The sequence below is a fragment of the Bubalus bubalis genome, chromosome 3 (assembly GCF_019923935.1).
Source record: "Bubalus bubalis isolate 160015118507 breed Murrah chromosome 3, NDDB_SH_1, whole genome shotgun sequence".
Taxonomy (NCBI): Eukaryota; Metazoa; Chordata; class Mammalia; order Artiodactyla; family Bovidae; genus Bubalus; species Bubalus bubalis.
The window spans coordinates 7,563,088-7,582,188 of NC_059159.1; the positions used below are offsets into that span (position 1 = coordinate 7,563,088).

Below are 19,101 nucleotides of genomic sequence, written 5' to 3' on the forward strand. Positions count from 1 at the left end.
AAAGTGAAGTTGCTCAGTCGTGTCCAACTCTTAGCGACCCCATGGACTACAGCCTACCAGGCTCCTCCATCCATGGGATTTTCCAGGCAAGAGTACTGGAGTGGGGTGCCATTACCTTCTCCGACAGCCCCACTGTAATTATTATTAAAACTTTAGACAGATCCCAATGGAGACACAGTCTACACAGCGCCTGATCAGAACCCCTTGAAACTCTCCAAGTCGTCAAACAGAAGCAGCTGCTAAGTCACTTCAGTCGTGTCCGACTCTGTACGACCCCATAGATTGCAGCCCACCAGGCTTCCCCGTCCCTGGGATTCTCCAGGCAAGAACACTGGAGTGGGTTGCCATTTCTTTCTTCAATGCATGAAAGTGAAAAGTGAAAGTGAAGTCGCTCAGTCGTGTGCTATTCTTCCCAACCCCATGGACTGCAGCCTTCCAGGCTCCTCCATCCATGGGATTTTCCAGGCAAGAGTACTAGAGTGGGGTGCCATTGCCTTCTCTGAGACAGAAGCAGGGAAAGTCTGAAAAATCGTCACAGCCAAGACGTGTGACGTGATAAATAAATGTCCTGTGTATTCTGGACATGTTCCTGAGAGAGAAAAAGGATGTTAGGGGGAAACAGGAAATTCAAATAAGTTATGGAATATAGTTCATAAGAATGTATTGATATTGGCTCTTTCATTGTGACAAATGTACCATAGTCATGATATGAGCAAAAGGACAAATTGGGAGGGAGGTGTAGGGGAATTCTGAGTGATCTTTGCAACTTTTCTGTAAACGTGTAACTATTTTAAAAGTTCATAAAACAGGTTCCCCTTGTGGCTCAGTGGTAAAGAATCCGCTGCTAGTATAGGAGACACAGGTTCGATCCCTGATCCTGGAAGATCCCACATACCACGGAGCAACTAAGCTCCTGCGCCACAACTATTGAGCCTGTGCTCCAGAGCTCAGGAGCTGCGACGTCTGAGCCCACGTGCCACAACTCCTGAAGCCCGAGCCCCCTAGAGCCTGTGCTCTGCAATGAGAGGCGCCTGCACACCGCAACTAGAGAGTAGCCCAAGCAGCAGTGAGGACTCAGCACAGCCAAAAATACATAAATAAAATTATTTTTAAAAAATTCATTAAAAAAAAATAAAGTAGCTGAGGCAATGCTTCCTACACCCAGGCCTGCAGACCTCCTGCTGATGAGAGGCCAAAGTGGAAGGAATACACAGATGGAGAGGGTTGATCCACATAGAGGTGGGGATTAGCCTTTCTTATTCCTCTAGGGCCCTTCTCAAAGGCTAGTGTAGTCTCAGACGTCTTTCCAGAGTGATGTTTTTATTTTTATATATTTATTTTTCTAGTGTTGGCCACACTGTGCTGCCTGTGGGATCGTAGTTCCTGACCAGGGATCGAACCCATGCCCCCTGCAGGGAAAGTGTGGAGTCTTAACCACTGGACCACTAGGGAAGTCCCCAGAGTAATGCTTTTAAATGCACAAAATAAAATGCACAGGGTTCCGTGGCAATCAATTACATTGAAATACAGGTGCAAAATATAAAGAAAACAAATTTGTGATAAAGTTATATCTGTGTTTCTTTAACACAAGAACAAGTAACAAGATCTGATGGAGGCCTAAGAATTCCTGCGTTTCTGAGACAGTGATGAATGTAAACATATTTCAAGTTCTCTGTCATTTCTGTAATACGCAATGAAAAATCTGTCATTTTTATTGGTGACAAGTCACAGCTATGGCTAATATCACTGTGGTGTGTTTTCTCCATTTGTAATAGAAAGAAACACTAGATTACCATTAGAGGACATTGAAAATAAAGAAAATTCCCACCTCCTCAAAACCCTGGGTTAAACATGTCTAATTCAGGGGGAATTCCCTGGTGGTCCAGGGGTTAAGACTTGGTGCTGTTACTGCCGTAGCTCGGATTCAGTCCCTGGTTGGCAAACTAAGACCCCGCAAGCCATGAGGCTCAGTCAAAAAAAAAAACCAAAAAATCTAAAGCAGGGAAAGAGTCACAGATATAGAGAACAAACTTACCGGGGGGAAGGAGGTGGGACAAATTGGGAGATTGGGATTCACCGTATACAATGTAAAGGGTATACACTGCTATGCATAAAATGAGAACCTACTATACGGCACAGGGAACTCTACTCAGTAAATGGGAAGGAAGTCCAAAAGAGAGGGGATATATGTGTACGTATAACTGATGCATTTTGCTACACAGCAGAAACTTAACACGTTGGAAAACAGCTACACTCCAATAAAAATATAAAATCTGATGTAAAAACATGCTGTGCAGAGCCTCCTGGAAGGAGAGAAGAAAACTAAGATCTATTAAATATTAAAAGAGGGGTGGAATCCACTCCTGAGGAATTTGTGGGACGTGGGTGGGGGTGAAGTCATGGAGGCCTTCATGGAGGAAGTGTCATTTGAGTTGGGCTTTCACAGTCTGCTAGGGCTCGGAGGCGTGCAGAAACTAGGGTGGGAAAAGACCTTCTGGGCAGAGCAGTGGGTGGACCAGCCTGGGCGTGCCTGGTTTGGCAGAGAGGCGTCTAATGAGTTCCACAAGGAGCACTTGATCTTGATTGTCTCTTGTTTGCCAAGACGAGAGATGGTTCAGAGGCTCAGACATCAGAGGCTTGGCAGTCAGGCTGCCTGGGCTTGCTGAGACCACAGACCCGCTTGGCTTTGGAAGGGAGAGGAGGCACCACTCAGGTTTGCGGGTACATGCAGGGGACAAGTTCCGCCCTCCGCTCCCCACCTCACAGCCTGTTCAGGAAGGTGTACTCCTCCAGGAATGCCAGGAGATGTGATTTGTCAGGGTGGTGGCATTTTGATATCTCATCTCCATTATGGAAGCTTTCAAAGTTGCCCAATATATTAATTATTCTTTTTGTGGCTGTGCTGGCTGCTGTGCAGGCTTTTCTCTAGTTGCACAAGCGGGGGCTACTCTCTTGCTGTGGAGCATGAGCTCTAGAGTTCCTGGGCTTCAGTAGTTGCGGCACTCGGGCTTAATTGCCCTGCGGTATGTGGGATCTTCCCGGATCAGGAATCAAACTCGTGTCTTCTGCATTGGCAGCTGGATTCTTTACCACTGAGCCACCAAGGAGCCCTATATTCATTATTCGTGAAATGAATTGGCTCTTAAGTAACTGACATTCTGCTCACGGCTGCATCTCACTCTGTCCTCTCCAGGACTCTCATGAAGGAGGGGTAATGGAATTCCAACAGGTTACATATCTTGCCAGAGGCCTCACACCTAGTCTTCCAGAGGAGGCAGAACTTAAACCCAGAACGTGCACCCTGAAAATAATCCTAAACCTCATAAATGACCCTGACTGGCTGCTGCTGCTGCTGCTGCTAAGTTGCTTCAGTCGTGTCTGACTCTGTGCGACCCCATAGACGGCAGCCCACCAGGCTCCCCTGTCCCTGGGATTCTCCAGGCAAGAACACTGGAGTGGGTTGCCATTTCCTTCCCCAGTGCATGAAAGTGAAAAGTGAAAGGGAAGTCGCTTAGTCGTGTCCGACTCTTAGCGACCCCATGGCCTACAGCCTACCAGGCTCCTCCATCCATGGGATTTTCCAGGCAAGAGTACTGGAGTGGGGTTGCCATTGCCTTCTCCGTGTCTGGCTGCAGTATTGCTTAAAAAAAAAAGAAAAAAAAAGTCAAGCAGGAACAAAAACAAACTGCAAAGGCAGTGGAACAAACAATAGTACTCAGCAAGCCAAGCTTAGCTTTGCTTGACTCTCTGGAAAAAGGAAATGGGAACCAAGCCATATCCCACAACAGCACTTCTTCTTTATGCTACTGGTGTACTTTAAAACATACACATTTATTTCAAAATAATATATCTAGAGTATCTGAAAAATAAACAATTTAGTGAGGTGTATAATAAAAGCTGCAGTCCTGTATCCCACCTTTTTCAGATTCTGGCTTCCATGGACAACTAGGTTCAACCCTTCTGTCTCTTCTAGCACTTACCTCCATATGCCTAAAGCACACGGGTGTGAGCTTGAACATCTGGATGTTTGTGCTTGTATTTCTGGAGATTTTTATTTTTTTTTTTTTTGATATCCAAAATGTGTTTATTGGGATGCTTTCCCATGCGTTCTGATACAGGGTACTTTCAGTGTTGCTTCTGTCTGAAGGAGCATCCTCCTGGAAGCCCTGCTTTTCCTCCTGTAGGTGGTCAGAGGACAGTTGAGCAACCAGCACACAAAACTACTCTTTGTGCGTGGCTAAAGCTGTTGGTGATTTTATAGCATCCTGGGCATCTCACATCCATGAAATAGGAATTGGGGCTCTGCACGAGGCACTTCTGATGGGGTTTCCTCTCCTCTTCTTGAGAGGGACAAAGGAGATCCTTTGCAAGAGGCATGTTCTCATGGCAAGGTTGTCACCGTCAGGAAGCAAGATATTGATTCCTTATCATTTCTCCTTTATGTTAAATTCCCCATTGCTTGGATCCCGGGGCTTCCCTTCCCTTCATTGATTTATTTCTTTATTTTTGAAAATTACATCCTCTGGGAGTTTCCTGGTAATGGATGCGGAAGTGTCTGCAAATGTCTTTGTTCAGGCTTCCCCATGATTGACAGTTTGGCTGGGTATGGAATTCTGAATAGAAATCCTTTCCTCCCTCAGAGTCCCAAAGACCTGGCTCCATTGTCTTCTAGTTTCCAGCCCTGCGTTACTTCAAGACACGTTTCCTAGTCACCATGCTGCTCCTTTCCGTTCCTCCCTCCACAGGCAGGATAGCCTCTGATTCTCTTTACCCCTCCCCTCTCTGGCCTCCAATCCACCAGCCCCAGAGGTCCCTGTCTTTTAAAATCTCTCCCGCCCTTCCCTTCTCTTGTTCTGTTCCTATGCCCACCTGCCAGGAGCCAGCACGGGAGTCCCCACCCATAAAAAGGTTATGTGGGAGAGTTCTGGTGGGCAAGGCGAGCCAGAACTCGAGGGGTGCCCCTCTGGGCCTGCCTGAGCGTCTACCCCAAAACCAGAGTCTGTCTGTTTTACTGCTTCATGACTTTCACCAACTCCTCTGACAGTCACAGGGGGCGGGGAGGGGGGGGTGGCTATCTCCGACCACCTTTTCTCTGATGGAAATCAACTTAGAGCTCTAGCTAATTAGCCTCCTGGGCATAATAGGAGTGTTTCAATCCAAACCCCTCAGATGGCTCTCTAACTTGCCTGACAGGCTTACCCGGGCTCCTACAGCTATGCATACGATTGTTTACAGTCTCCCAACTGTGAAAGGCACGGGAAGCTTAAGATATTCAAATAGTATAGAGCCTCTCGGAGAGTTAGAAATTGTCAGAATAGAACTAGTAGAAGATTTCATTGTTGAGCCAATGCTTGCTGCCAAGTTTCCACATCCCCTGTATTGTATCCTTGGAAGTGTATTAATTAATATAGTTGGTATGTGGAAAAAATAAGTAGTGGCCTTGATGTTAACAACTTTAGACCCTTAAGGTAATAAATTCTTTCCTTTGTTGTAAACCCACTGCACCTCTGCCTTATAGGAATGCAACTTTATCTAACACCTTCGGAGGATGGCGCCAAACTTTAAAGTAATTACTCTTAGAGAAAATAAGTCTTATGGTTGACAAACCTTTATCAGAGTCATAAAATGTTAACAGGCCTTCTGGCCAAAAGATGATGTAAATCACCTAAACCATTTGTATACGATAAGTTTGCAGAAAAGAAACCCTGGTTTCGATAAGGATCAAAGACTGCTGACTTTGCATGATTTCACACCCTCTATTATCCTCTATGTGCAACTTAGGGTATAAAAGCCCCTGTTGAAAATAAAGCTATGGGCCTTGCTCACCGAAGCTTGGTCTCCCCATGTCGTTCTTTCTCTCACCTTCTGGCTGAATTCCCATCTGGAGCGTGGAGGCTCGTCAAGCCTACTAATTTTGCCTGGGCTTCTAAGATCTGACCGGGGAGGCCTTAGTGTCTCCTCTCCTTCAGGAGAACGGGAGGACGCCTGCGGCCTACATAGGTGGCGCAAATTCCTTGTCTTGGAATTTTATTGGTTTTCCACATAAACCAAGTTATTCAGCCTCTTTTCTCCACTGAATTTCTTCACTGAGCTATCCCTATTTAACCACTCTTTATATCTTTAATTAACATTTAAGTAAGCTATTGTTTCCTGATTGCCAACACCATCCCCCCTTCGAATTCCCTGGATCCACCAGGGCTGGACCCCAGCACCCACCCTCCTGATTCTGCCTCACAGATGCCCAGAAACTGTGAGGACTGGAGCAGAGATGCTGGAAACACTCCTAGGCTCATCAGATGTGTCCCCTTTACAAATGTTATGCCCCAGAGTCCATGTTTCTTTCTCCCTCTGCACCAGGGCATTTTTCCTGGTGAGGAGGGGGAGAGTTGTTAGAATCAGCAGGGCTGAGAGAATTTAATCTGAAGTAACTGTCCAGGAGAGTTAATTCTCGCCCTCACACTGACATGGGAAGCACTGCTCCACAGCACTCTATGGAGTTCATATAAATATGAACTTTTCTGGTGGTCCACTGGTTTAGACTCTGAGCTCACAATGCAGGGAAGTGGGTTCAACCCCTGGTCAGGGAACTAGGGTCCCTCATGCCACATGGCATGGCACTCGCCCTCCCCTGCAAAAAAAGGCAGTAGTGTCATGTAAACAAAAGTTAGTGGTCACAGTATAGAACATTCCCACAGGACAGTGTGGAAAGGACCAACCACCTAATAAAAAAGTACATCCATAGATTAAATGACCCAAGACACTTTGCACTATGGAAGCAGGAAGGGGCTGGTCTTCCTCTCTCTGTCCCTTTTTCTGTGGGCTTGGCTAGCTGGACATTTGTGTAGGGGCTCTGGGATCAGGAGGGATGGTTAGAATCTGTCCGCTGGGGTAGCCAGTGAGAATGGCTACCTGGCCAGCGCAATCCTGTATCTACCCTCCTGGGGCTTTCAGCTCCTGCTGTTAACCCAGCTGTCAGACTGCCACAGACTGTCCAGGGTTACAACCATCTTACCCTGTTTGGGGATCTCCCCACCTTAGGAATCTTTCTGGAAGCTCCTTGCCCAGGTTGCACCGATCACAGGCCTGGCCCCACCCTTAAACCGAGACCTGACAAGTGAGGCCACAAGGTGGAGTCTGCAGCCGCGGCACCACCAGGGACCAGTGACAATGTGGGGAGGGAAATCTATCTTATAGAAATATAAAAATATTTTCTAATTTTTGGAGTGTTTTTGCATGTTATCCTTTTCTAAAAAAGCTTTTATTGTCAAATACACACGAGTCTATAAAACATGCATGTACAGTGTAAAAAATTAGAAAGCAGACACCCTTGGGACCACTCCCCTGATCCAGAAGTACTGTCTTGTACAAAATTATTGCTCCCCAATGACCCAGCACCCTCATCTCCAGAAACACAAGATAAAACATGTACAAGGACCTGCAGGGAAACATGTTCTGAATGGCAAAATCCAAAATCAAAGGAGCGGGAGCTGTGCTGGCACCTACGCTTGATGCCCACAACCCGGGTAGGGATGAGCGGAGAATGATGGCAGCTGAGGCTGTGCCGTGACGACTGGCTGGCAGCCCGGGGGGCAGGAGTCAGCTGGCCTGATGCAAGGTTTCTTCATTTCGGTCCCTTGTATAAGAATAAAATCTTCAAGTCTCCATTGTGTCTTTGTTGAGTGATTCCTCTTTAGGGAATGTAGCCCACGTACAGGGCGATAAATATGGCCAAAACTTCCGGCTCAAAAGTCGTCATCTCAAGACTTCCCTGGCCAAGTGGTTAAGACTCCGACTCTCCACTGTAGGGGGCAAGGGTTTGATCCCTGGTTGGGGAAACTAAGATTCCACATGCTGCAGGGTGTGGCCTCCTCCCAAAAAGTCATCACGGCCATATTTTTATAGCCCCCACATAAAACATTTTGAAGTCCAATAACGGGTAAACAAATTCTGATTAGAATTTGGCTTTGTCATTAGGATGACCATTTATGTTGTGGTCATTCAGGGAGAAAATTTGAACAATGTGGAAAATGCTTATGTTAAATAAAAGATGCAGAAAAACACAATTGTTTATAGAATATGAGCACAAGATGTACAAAGTAAAAGAGAAGATGAAAATATACCAAAATGTGAAGGAAAATAGAAAAGAAATGAGGACGGAGAAGGTAAAAATCAACCTTCTCAAGACTGCCTCTAGGAATCCTCTGTTCCGAGGTCTACACTGTCTTGGTAGGAGGTAAACTGGTGTTGCCCTGTGAGTGACTCTGTCCTGCCGTGGTGTGTCCTGCCCTGCATGTGCGCTCCTGCAGGACCTGGGCACCGTGCTGGTCTCTGAGGTCCAGGCAGCCCTAGAACTGAGCTCCCATCTTCCTCCCTTGAGCCTCGCCCCCTTCAGAGAGGAGGGGAAGGTGAACTCCAGTTTGGAGGCTTCCTCCCGCCTCTTTCCAAGTGGCCCAGCCAGCTCCTGAGTTGGTCTTCCAGCCAACAACTGGTCCCACTAGAGCTGTGGCCTCAGGTCCCCAGGGGAGCAGCTGGGGCGGTTCTGGGGCCCATGGGAATGGTGGCACCTGGCCACCGGGGTGGCACTCGTCCCCTGCCTTTCTCCGCTGAGCCCCGAGGCCTCTTTCTGGAGCCCTGGAGGAAGGGTGGCCTCGGGCTGATGGCACAAGGTCAGGGTCCGACCCTCGAGGAGCCAGAAAATGGGGTAGAGGGGCCGGGTGAAGACGGCATGGAAGGTGTGCAGGGGTTGGGTCTTGGGTTCCAGGCTGTAGAAGGTGAGGCAGCCAGAGGCCAGGTTCAAATCCACGCCCAGGAGCCGCCCTGACACGACTGGGAGGCGCTGGGCCTTCCCGTTGTGCCAGGCCTGGGTGCAGTCCTCCTGAATGCAGAGCCCCCAGGAGTTGGGCCCGCGGCCGATGTTGTCCGTGTGGGGCCCCTGCCTGCGCCTCGTCAGTTCCGAGTAGGCCACGCCCAGCGTCACCGAGTGGCTGGACGCACGCACCTCCCAGTAGTGCTGCCCGGCCTGGAAGCTCTGGGCACACTGCACCTGCCAGAGCTCGAAGCTGCCGGGCCCGTCTGGGCCCCGGGGCTTTAGAAGGTGCTTTACCCGCTGGTCCTGCTGGGACAGGTAGAGGTGGCGGTTGGCACTGACAGGGTCGAAGGTCAGGTTGCGATAATCTGTTGGGCAGAGGCAGATGGAAGGTGAGTGAGCAAGGGTGCCTGTGCCTAGCCGTCACTCTGTTGTCAGAGGGGACAGACAGCAACTGAACTTCCATCGACGGACCCCCAGACATCTGCGGGGGTTGCTGGAAGCTGAGCCAACGCGGACATCCTCTCAGCATCTGATCCTCCACGCGACCCCTGAGGTGGAACCTTCCATCGGCCTCATTTCACAGATGAGAAAACTGAGGTTCAGAAAGCTAATGTCATAGTGAGTGGAAGAATCGTGGTCGATCCCAGGTTCGTGCACCCAGAATCTCCTTAAACACTACACTCGCAGCATGTGTAAGAGGTGTGCACCCTGCAACAGGTACAGGGGGAGGGGGGGTCAGGCCGGCCCTAGGGAGGGGCGTGAAACAGGTTTCCTGGACAGAATAGTCAGGAAACAGTAGGTGCCCCCCGACACATGCAGAGGGACACACACATGTGCTCACAGTGCACCCATGAACACACACATACCCACGTGTGCATACAATGCACTCACACACATATGCTCACACAGGTGCAGACACACGTGTGCTCTAGGCCTTCTTACTCTGCCAGAGTCTCCTCCTCAGTGGACACACTGGGCTCAGGACTGGTGCCAGGGGACCTGGGGACTCTACGGAGCAAAGCAGGGTTTTAGGGGAGTCATCAGGAGGAGCGCTCATGGGGGGCCAGGCCACTGACTCCTTTCCCACTCCCAGTGGGAGGGACAGCTGGACCCAGAGGGGCAGGCAGAGGTCTGGGATCAGCCTTACCCACAGAGCCCAAGTCAGCAGCTTCGGCTGGTACTCCGGAGTGAGCCCCCTCTTCCAGGAGGAGGGCACACAGCTGGCTCAGTGACTCCTTCAGGCCGCCCAGCTGCTGATCTTCTTCCCACTGTGGGAGAGTCAGTGGCCCGAGAGGGCCTGGGGGCACCAGTTGCTGTGATTCCTGAGTGCAGGGGACAGCTGCAGTAAGCCTGGGCACAAGGGGCAGGTGCACTGGCCCCCCGGCCCGCCTCCCTGAGGTCCGGTACCTGGAGGAAGGTCCAGTCATCCAGATGCTCCAGGAGGTGGCGAATCCTGCGATCACAGAGGGACACGGCCTCCAGGTGGCCCTGCAGGCGCTGTTTCTCCTGCTGGGCCTGCTCCAGGGCCTGGGTCTTGGCCACATTGATGTCCCTCAGAGCCCTGACCCGCTGCATCTCCAGGGCCTGCAGCAGGCGGCTGAACTTGCCAGAGATCACGGAGGTCAGGGTGCAGGCTGAGTTCTGGGTGGGCACGGGAGGAGCTGAGGACAGCTAGGGCCCTGGGCTGCCCACTGGGCTGAGGGGTGGGGAGCCAAGGTCTCTCTGCCCCCCGCCCCCCGGCCCTTCATTTCCTGCTGCCGGGAGGCATTTTCAAGGTAGCTCACACCTACTGCCCAGTGTCCCAGGGGCCGCTGGTGGCCGCCTGAAGGACACAGCACAAGAACATGTTGGGGGTGGCAGGGGCCTGGTACCTGGATCTGGCTGCTTCGCTGCTGCAGCTCCTGTAGCTGCCTCTGGGCCTGGGCGGCCTGCTGCTGGGTGACCTCCAGCGTGGCTCTCAGCTGGGCCTGTGGGCCCACCGGGGGACGAGTGACAAGAGGGAGCCAGGACTGGCTGTGAAGTCCCCCCTTAGCCAGTCAGCAAGCACCTGCAGATGCTCAGCCTCCCCTTGTGCCACCCGGGTGAGGCCCGCACACAGGGCATCAGTCTTGGTTCTGAGCCCTGGGGGAACTGGGTCAGGGTCCCAGGGAGGCCTGGACAAAGCCCCTGCCCTGTGGGGAGCAGAGTGGTGCCCAGGTGGTACAGAAACCTCGGGCTGAACACGAGCAACACGGCTGCTATACCCTCAGGACTGCAGGACGGCACCCCCGCTAGGACTTGGGGCCCTGCACCCGGTCAAGAGCCTGTCTTGCTTCTGCTCCCCCCGGCAACACCCTGAAGTGAGGGACCCATGTTATCCCCACTTCACAGAAGAGGAAGCAGGTCAGGGAAGTTCATAACTTGGCCAGGTCACTGGATTTTCCCAAGTGCAATGCTTGCTTGCGTCTGGGTCCGAGGCACAGAGCCTCCAGCACAGTACAGCGTGCTGGAGGTAGGAAGGGGCAGGGCAGAGTTTCCTGGTTCACCGACTCTCCCCCAAGGGCGCACAGTCCTACCCTCACACTACAGCATCACTGCCCCTCTCGCTAGCCAAGTTCTAGCTCCTTCAGTGCTTCTGCCGTCCAGCTGCACCACCTAGTCCTCCCGGCAAACTTCCACACCCCCTGCACTGTATTCAGCCCCCAAGGCAGTAACCTCTTGTTCTGACTCTGCGTCCTCAGCAGCTGCGGGGATTGTCTGTGCTCCAGCCTCGGCTCTGGGCTCCTTGACCTCCTCACTCCATCCCGGCTACTCACTCCCGTATCCTCACCCTGGACCTGGCACCGGCCCTGCCATCTCTATTCCAAGCATTCCTGTCCTGACTGCCACCTCCTCTCAACCCGGAATCAAAACAGGGCCAAACCCGCGGCTGAAGCCGCCCGCCCCCGCCCGGGCGCAGAGAGCTGTGCGGGTCCCCGGCGAGTCACCTCGCGCGCCCGGCGTTCGGCGTCCAGCAGCACCCGCTCGTGGAGGCGACACTCCCGCACGGTACACACGCAACACACGCCGAGGCCCTCGGTGCGGCAGAAGAGCTCGAGCGGCCGGCCGTGCCGGGGGCAGCGCGCGCCAGGGCTGAGATCGGGGCCGGGGCCGGGGCCGGGGCCGGGGCCGGGGCCGGGCGTGGCGCGCAGCTCCTCCACCACGCCGCTCAGAGCTACGTTGCGGCGCAGCTCGGCTCCGTCCGGGAAGGGCTCCCGGCACTCGGGGCACACCTTCTCGCAGAGACCCCACCAGTCCCGGATGCAGGCCCCACAGAAGTTGTGGCCGCAGAGCAGCGTCACCGGCTCCTTGTAGAGCTCCAGGCAGATGGAGCAGGTCAGCTTGTCCTCCAGCTGCTGCGCGGCCATGGCTGCGGCGGGCGGCCCCGGGCGCGCGGAAGGAAGGCCGGGGCCTCTTAAAGGGACCGCGGGCGCCGGGGTGTGGGTGGAGCGGGCGGAGCGAGGACCCGCTGGGGTGACAACCTTTCTTCCCCTCCGACCAGACCAGCCGCCACTCCCAGCGCCTGCCCGCTGCAGGACGCCCGTTCCGCCCAGGGCCGATGGCTCCTGCTCCGAGGCACCCCTGCCTGCCTTCTACTGCCCAGCCTGGGAGATGGGGTCCAGCTCTCTCTGGTCCCACCCTGGGACCTCATCCTGCTTCCCGAGAGCCTCAGTCCAACAGTTCACGTGCAGGGGATCTGGCCCCAGGTTCTGGAGACTAGAGCCTTGGGAAAGCCGTTGGGCTTCCAAGCCTCCTCCTGGCCAAGGGCCTCCACCAGAACCTCTTCTGAAGCCCTCATCTGAAAATCTAATACAAGTAACACTGACAAGTTATCTACCTCCCAGGGGGTTTGGCCATTAAATGAATCAGGACAGCACGTGGGAGTGTCTGGCAAGGAACAAGGGGCACACAGCTGGTGCTCATTAAATGCCCTCTGAACCATGGGGCTCTGCTGCGCTTTTTTCCTTGAGCTGAGTTTCAGCACTTGCCTGACTAGGGTGTCTCCCTTCTCTGGGCTATGCCTAATTTTGGTTCTTTTAAAGTAAACAGTGAGGTGGAAATGTCTGGTTACCAAGAGACAGAGACCAGAAAATAGTGGTTCCTTCTTACCCCCTTTAATGGAAACTCAAAGCAGTCTTCAACTGCATCAGAATACTGTGCTGGTGAGAGTCCTTGGTTTGCAGGTCCAAACTGTTCTGGAACCCCACTTCTTAAGAGAGTTGGTTTCCCTGCAGCCAAGCAAGAGGGGGTCTTGACCACTAGCCCACCATCCCTGGGGCAGTGTGCTGGGCCAGTGCGAGAGGCAGGGTTAACGTTCTCCTTTCTTTCTAACCCAGCTGGTTTAATTTTGAGGCAGGACATCCTCTCACTTCGATGCAGCAAACCTCGTATTGTCTTGTTTTGTAATATGTGTATAGTTTTTCTTCCTGATCTCTTGACTGGCTCCTAGGCAGTCTTCTCCTTTAGAGAAGAGAGATACCCTAACCACCCAGCAAGCATCCAGGAGCTTCCAGGGCCCTGAGCAGGGCGGTGTGCCCAGAGACCTGAGACCTGCCTGTGCCCCACCTGACAAACCTTCAAAGCACCTGGAGGCTGGGAGCATGAGGAAAGCCAGCGAGGAGACAATGCCCAGGGCTGCCAAATTTCTTTCAAGAGGCCTGTGGGAGCAGCGAGGGCCACTACCTGCATTTCTTCTGTACCCGTCTTCAGCCACTGGACCACAGGGCCTCTGACAGCGGAGGGGGCACCTCCCAGGGTGGGAGGCAGCCCTCTGCCAGCCAATAAAGCAACAGATTTCCACCAGGGGGCGCTCAGAACACAAACCCAGACCAGCTACAGCAAAAATCTTTATTGGAAACCCTACCCCCTAGCCTTCTTCCCTCCCAAGCCCTGAGCCTGCTGGGAGGGTGGCAGAAGGGCAGCCTTAGGCAGGAGAACCCTCATGCTTGGCCCCTCTATTGCCCCCACCTGCAGAGCCTGGCAGGGTGGCCTGAGAAGCCCCGTTCACTCTCTGAGGTGGGGGGCACTCCAGTCACTCAGTAGAAGCCATAGGTGGGTTCGTGACTGTCCCTGTATCGGTCCAGGTAGCGCAGGGGCTGCCGGTGGGGGAAGCACTTCTGCTTAGGGTGGTAAGGGGGTGGCCGCACAAACTCAAACACAGGCTCTCGCATGTCTGCAGAAGAGTGAAGGAGAGACACAGGTGTGGACTGCTGTTGGCCTGAGCCCATCCGTCTGTCTGCTCCAGGGGACTGCCCAGCCAGCCCACCCCAGGAATAGCATGCCTGCTGCTGGCCCTCTCCTGCAGGTGCTTCTCCTGGCATGTCAGGGGAGGTCTGTGCACTCAGACTAGCTGCCCCCTCCCCCTTGCCCACTCTGCCCTTACCCAGGAGCTGGTGGAAGATGTGGGTGACTGAGTCATCCCAGCGGCACTGGAAGAAGGCCAGGCCAGCTGGGGTCATGGCATCTTGGTGTTTCTTGTAGAAATCAAAAGTGTGGAAGGTCCGCTGGGCAAGCTGGTAGCTGTAGGAGGAGGGGAGCATTTGAGAGTTGTGGGGGGACCAGAGCCCCACACCCCACCTCTGGTCCCACAGGCAATGCTGAGAAGCCCCTTAGGGTCTGCCTAGCACAGCACAACTACCCTTCTGCTCGCCTCAAGGCCCAAATGATGAGAGAGGAGACCTGAGGAAGACTGCCCATTACTGGGAAGCTGGCCTGAGCCCAGGGGGGAGCTGGCCTGAGCCCAGAGGTGGGGAGGCACAAATTACCAGGGTGAGGGCCGGGTGTCCCCAGAGAAGTCGATTGGCTTGTCCTGCTTGAAGAGAAGGAAGGCAAAGCGGTGGAAGCCAGAGCCTCGGGCAGGGAAGGGGGGCAGGTAGGGACACGTCTCCTCTCCTTCAGCCACTCTGCTGCCCGGGATGTTGGTGCTGGAGGGAGAAAAAGCATCTGTTAATTGCCACTCACCGCAGGCGGCAGCAGGAACATCCCCACACAATGCTCCCTAGAGACTGCTACAACTCTCCAGGAGGACCCTAAGATGATCTCCACTACACAGTCAGATAGGAAGAAGAGCTTTGTACACCCTCAAATGGAGAGCAGACGTGTGGGGGGCAGGGAAAGTAGGGGCTCAGAGGCCAACAAGAGCCCCAGGAACTGTCAGGATGAGAGCAAGCTCGAGCAGCTGGTTCCTGGCGCCAGGGGGCTGGTGGGGCGGCAGGGCCGCTCAGGCGGGAGAGCCACGCCACCTGGGACCGCTTCTCTCCTGATGTCCCGAAGGCTCTGGGTTTGTCAGGGAGTGTCTGCCCAGCCTGGCACTGGGATGGCCACTGTACCTGCCCCAGGTACAACTCGCCAGAGGGCCTGCTGCACAGGGTGGTAACTGCAGTCGAATAAAGTGCATGACCTCTGCCTCTAGGCCTGGCGCTCAGAACCAAGGGCCGCTGAGCAAACAAAAGGCAGCCCACAGGTGCCAGAGGCCTCTCATGGTCTCCTTTCCCATTTGCTTGTCACTGAGCCCCTGAGTGGCTGAGGCACGTGGCGGCACGACCCTAGTCTCACAGGTGAGGAAATGAGTTCAGGGAGATAGAGGGGCCTGCAGGAGGGGCCGGAACCCACCGCCTGCTTTGCTTCTGTACCGTGGGTCAGCCCCTGATCATCCTTCAGGGTCCCTGACACCCTCAGGAAGCAGAGGTGAGGGACCACCTCTAGGGTTGGGAGGTGGTGGTTAATCCATGGTGGAGCCAAGACTCAAGTTCAAGTGCAGCTCTTTCGAGGATGCCGGAACCCCCTCCAACGCTGAGCCACACAACGATCCCAAGTACTTACACCAGCCAGTGCACGTACTCGGCGTCCGGTTCCAGCAGGTGTCCATCTACACACAAACACACCCCACTGACTGCGGGCACTGCCGCCCCCTCCCTCCTCCTCCCCTGGAAGGAGCTGGGTCTGGAGCTTCCACCTAGCCCTTCCCCCAGCTCCCCAGGGCCTCCCCAGGGAGGTGAGGGAGGCAGACATCCCCGTGAACCCCCAGACCCTTACCCAAGTTGGTGAGCAGCAGCGTCCACATGGAGCCCTCATCTGCCTCATAGGTCACCTCCGGGGGCTGGGCAGCCTGGTGGGGAAAGAACGAGGGCGCTGTCACCCCATCAGGGACGAACAAGCTGTTCTAAATAGACCTTCATTCTGGAGGGCAGGAGCCTGAGGGAGCCTTGGAGAAAGGAGAGCCCATTCTGGACCAAGTGCCCTGGACAGCCCCTTGAGAGGCAAGTGAGCAAAGACTTATCAAAAGAGCCCTACAGAGCTGCCTGTCCAGAGATGTGAATCCCAAGAAGGCCAATGGCTAGGGGCCGGGAGGGCACTCTGATGGAGCTTTTTATTTTACATTCCCTTCTTTGTGATTACTTTATCATGGTGTTGTTTACTGGGAAATCAAAAAGAGACAGAGAACAAGAAAACCCCAGGTGAGCCTACACAGACACTGTGCTTGTGCCCTTGACCACCATAAAAACTGCCTCTGTAACTGCTTTCAAAAAGGAGCTGTCTCTGGCCCCATGGTGGGATGTGTCTATGCACACAGGGCAGGGAGGGGCACAGGCCAACAGTTACCTCAGTTGGAGTGACTTCATTGCCATAGTACACAGGTACCAAGTCGTCCTCGCCTATGGCATAGGCCACATGCAGGGGGACTCGGGGCACGAAGGTGGCCCCATGGAAGAGGTCCCGATAGAGGCCATAGTATTCGGCCAGACGCTGCTTGTGGTAGGGGCCACAGGTTCTCTCCCACTCGGCTCGCACGGCCTCCAAGGGGATGCTCGCTGGAAAGGAATGATGCCAGTGGGGAGGCGGGGTGGGGGCAGGGACACACCCAGGACCCCGTCCCTCGGGAAGGCTTACCTGTGCGGAGGCGAGTGGCCCGCTCTTCCTCCACACTGGCCCGCAGCTCCCGCAGGACCCGTTTCCGTTCCAGCAACTGTTGGGTCCGGCAGACCTTAGGTGAAGGCAAGCCAATGTCAACCGTGTCTTTGGGATCTGCGGAGGGAAGATGTGTTGGAGAAAGTGGAATCAGGGCTTCACTAAGCTCCCTGTCCATACTTTTCCCTTCACAGGGCAAACTCTGCTACTAAAGCTTAGCCTTTAATTCACAAAACTAAAACATACTGTGTTGTCAGCTTCACAGATGTGGACTTGTTCCAGTCACTAAGTAAACTGGATACAACGTGAGATTCTGTTTTCTAATCCCGAAACAAGGTTACATCTGTCTGCCTGCATGCATGCTAGGTCACCTCAGTAGGATCTGACTGTGCGACCCCATGGATTGTATGTAACCGGGCAGGCTCCTCTGTTCCTGGGATTCTCCAGGCAAGGATACTGGAGTGGGTTGCCATGTCCTCCTCCAGAGCATTATTTGTCTAGGTCATGGGAAACCCAGGCGGATGGTGACCTAATTATGGCTGGGATCACCTTCAAGCCTGTTCACAGCTGGCCGTGCAGGGTCCCTCGGTCACCATCCCCAGGGTTTTCAATTTAACTCAGCAAAGTACTGGTCATCTGTGGCAGGTGTAGAGATCTAGTGGTGGTCAAGGCAGGCAGGATCCCCGTTATTAGAGAGCTCACAGTCTGGGAGGGAAGCAGCGAAGAGTCAGGATGCAGTGTGGTGGCCAAGGTGACATCAACAGTGTTCTAGAAACACAGAAGGGCGTTCCAACCCAGAATTGGGACGGGGGCAGTTGGTCAGGAAAAGACTTTCGGTGTAGAAACATCAAAGGTGGAAATGTAATGATAAAGGAAGAGAATTTTCCAAGGAGGGGGACCAAAAGATATGAAAAATGCTGGCGGGACTAAGCCGCCCCAGTGCACACAGGAACGTGAGCAGGCCGTCTCCGTCAAACTCGGGGAATCCAAGCCGGCGGAACCCACCCCCGCCGCAACCTCCGAGTCCCAAGGCGGTGGGGTCACCGCCCAGCTCCGGACACCCCCACCTGACTCCTCTCCGAAATGCTCCCGGTACGTTCGCCACCAGTGCGGGTCCCGCGCCTCCCGCTCCGCACGGCGCCGGTAGCGGTCGAAGCTGCGGTACTTCTTCAGCCGCTCCAGGTTGCTCACGTCGATGTCCTCGTTGGGCATCGGCCCCAAAGGAGCGGCCCGGCGGCTCAGGGCGGCTGCGGGCGGAGAGCAGGACATCAGGCTGGCCCCGGCCCGGCTCCCGAGGAGACCCGGAGCGGGAGCCGGCTCGAGCCTCAGGGTTCGGCTGGACTGGGACCTCCAAGAGCCCCTCACCCCCCAGAGCCCTCACCTGAGGTGCTGAAGCCCCGCCAACTCCAACTCCCGTTCAGCACGAACCGCCACCAGGGCGCCGCCATCTTCCCTCAGGCCTGCGCGCCGCCGCTCTGTGGACCCCGCATAGGAGGCCGGAGCGGCGCCTGAGCGCACAGCGCAGGTCCCGCCCCCCGCGTCCTGGGAGCCCCGCCCCCCGCGTCCTGGGCCCGAAGTCCTCCTCTTCCGGGCTGGAGGTGGCTGCGGGCATCCGGCTCCCCGGCTTCGGAAGTACCCAGTGGGAGGCGGGGCGGACCTGCGAGCGGTCCCGCGCTATGCCTGCCGTCGGCCACCAGGGGGCGACACAGACTGGGGGCGGTCGGGCGGGCTTGTAGCCGCCTTTGCTGGAGAAGGTCCGCCCGTTGCAGGGCTCTGGGTGGTGTTCTCGGGCTTCCCTGGTGGCTCAGCTGGTAAAGAATCCGCCTGCAGTGTGGGAGAACTGGGCTCAATCCATGGGTTGGGAAGATCCCCTGGGGAAGGGAAAGGCCACCCACTCCAGTATTTTGGCCTGGAGAATTCCATGGACTGGATAGTCCATGGCGTCGCAAAGTCGGACACGTGTTGTTCTCAAGGGTCATCTAACTCCTGAAGGTGGCGTCCTCAGCCCCTGCGGTGGTGTAGCAGCACGAGCAGCAGTAGGGGTTGTGAGCAGGGACTCAGGAGTCCCCCTGCTTGGGTTCATATTCTAGGATGTGACTTTCCCTTCGCCTTTGCAGTTTTCCTCATTTGGAAAGAAAGTTGGTAGTAGTAGTGCTTATCTCATAGAGGGTGTTAAGGATTAAATGAATTAACATAAAGCATTTCCCGTGGTATGAAAGTGTTAGTCGCTCAGTCCTGCCCTACACTTTGTGACCCTACCGACTGTAGCCCGCCAGTGTCCTCTCTTCATGGGATTTCCCAGGAAAGAATACCGGAGTGGGTTCCCATTTCCTCCTTCAGGCAATCTTCCCCACCCAGGGGTGGGA

The 19,101-nt window shown here is 54.4% G+C and overlaps 2 protein-coding genes, 1 long non-coding RNA gene and 1 pseudogene across 4 annotated transcripts; 1 reads left to right on the plus strand and 3 right to left on the minus strand.

Moving 5' to 3' along the window:
* Positions 1–4,125: 4,125 nt before the first annotated feature.
* On the minus strand, positions 4,126–5,222 carry LOC102401877 (annotated as a pseudogene).
* Positions 5,223–7,239: 2,017 nt separating this feature from the next.
* TRIM65 (tripartite motif containing 65) lies at positions 7,240–12,336 on the minus strand. 2 transcript variants are annotated; one of them, XM_025279529.3, is made up of 6 exons: positions 11,776–12,336; positions 10,681–10,776; positions 10,217–10,450; positions 9,957–10,131; positions 9,752–9,817; positions 7,240–9,174 (listed from the first exon to the last, which is right to left on the minus strand). In XM_025279529.3, exons 1-6 carry the CDS (start codon positions 12,193–12,195, stop codon positions 8,495–8,497), a joined length of 1,671 nt encoding a protein of 556 aa, XP_025135314.3. In that variant the 5' UTR covers positions 12,196–12,336; the 3' UTR covers positions 7,240–8,494. The 2 variants fall into 2 exon arrangements, with proteins under 2 accessions (XP_025135314.3, XP_045020688.1); XM_045164753.1 differs by lacking the exon at positions 9,752–9,817.
* On the plus strand, positions 11,701–12,771 carry LOC102402202. The gene is made up of 2 exons (XR_006549296.1): positions 11,701–11,836; positions 12,330–12,771. It is a non-coding gene; the product is annotated as an uncharacterized LOC102402202 (long non-coding RNA).
* Positions 12,772–13,661: 890 nt separating this feature from the next.
* On the minus strand, positions 13,662–18,559 carry MRPL38 (mitochondrial ribosomal protein L38). Its single transcript, XM_006045274.4, has 10 exons — positions 18,393–18,559; positions 18,117–18,210; positions 17,803–17,982; positions 16,718–16,852; positions 16,430–16,638; positions 15,863–15,935; positions 15,650–15,695; positions 14,593–14,751; positions 14,211–14,347; positions 13,662–14,000 (listed from the first exon to the last, which is right to left on the minus strand). The coding sequence occupies exons 2-10, from the start codon at positions 18,181–18,183 to the stop codon at positions 13,864–13,866; spliced, it is 1,143 nt and encodes a 380-aa protein (XP_006045336.3). The 5' UTR covers positions 18,184–18,210; positions 18,393–18,559; the 3' UTR covers positions 13,662–13,863.
* Positions 18,560–19,101: the final 542 nt, after the last annotated feature.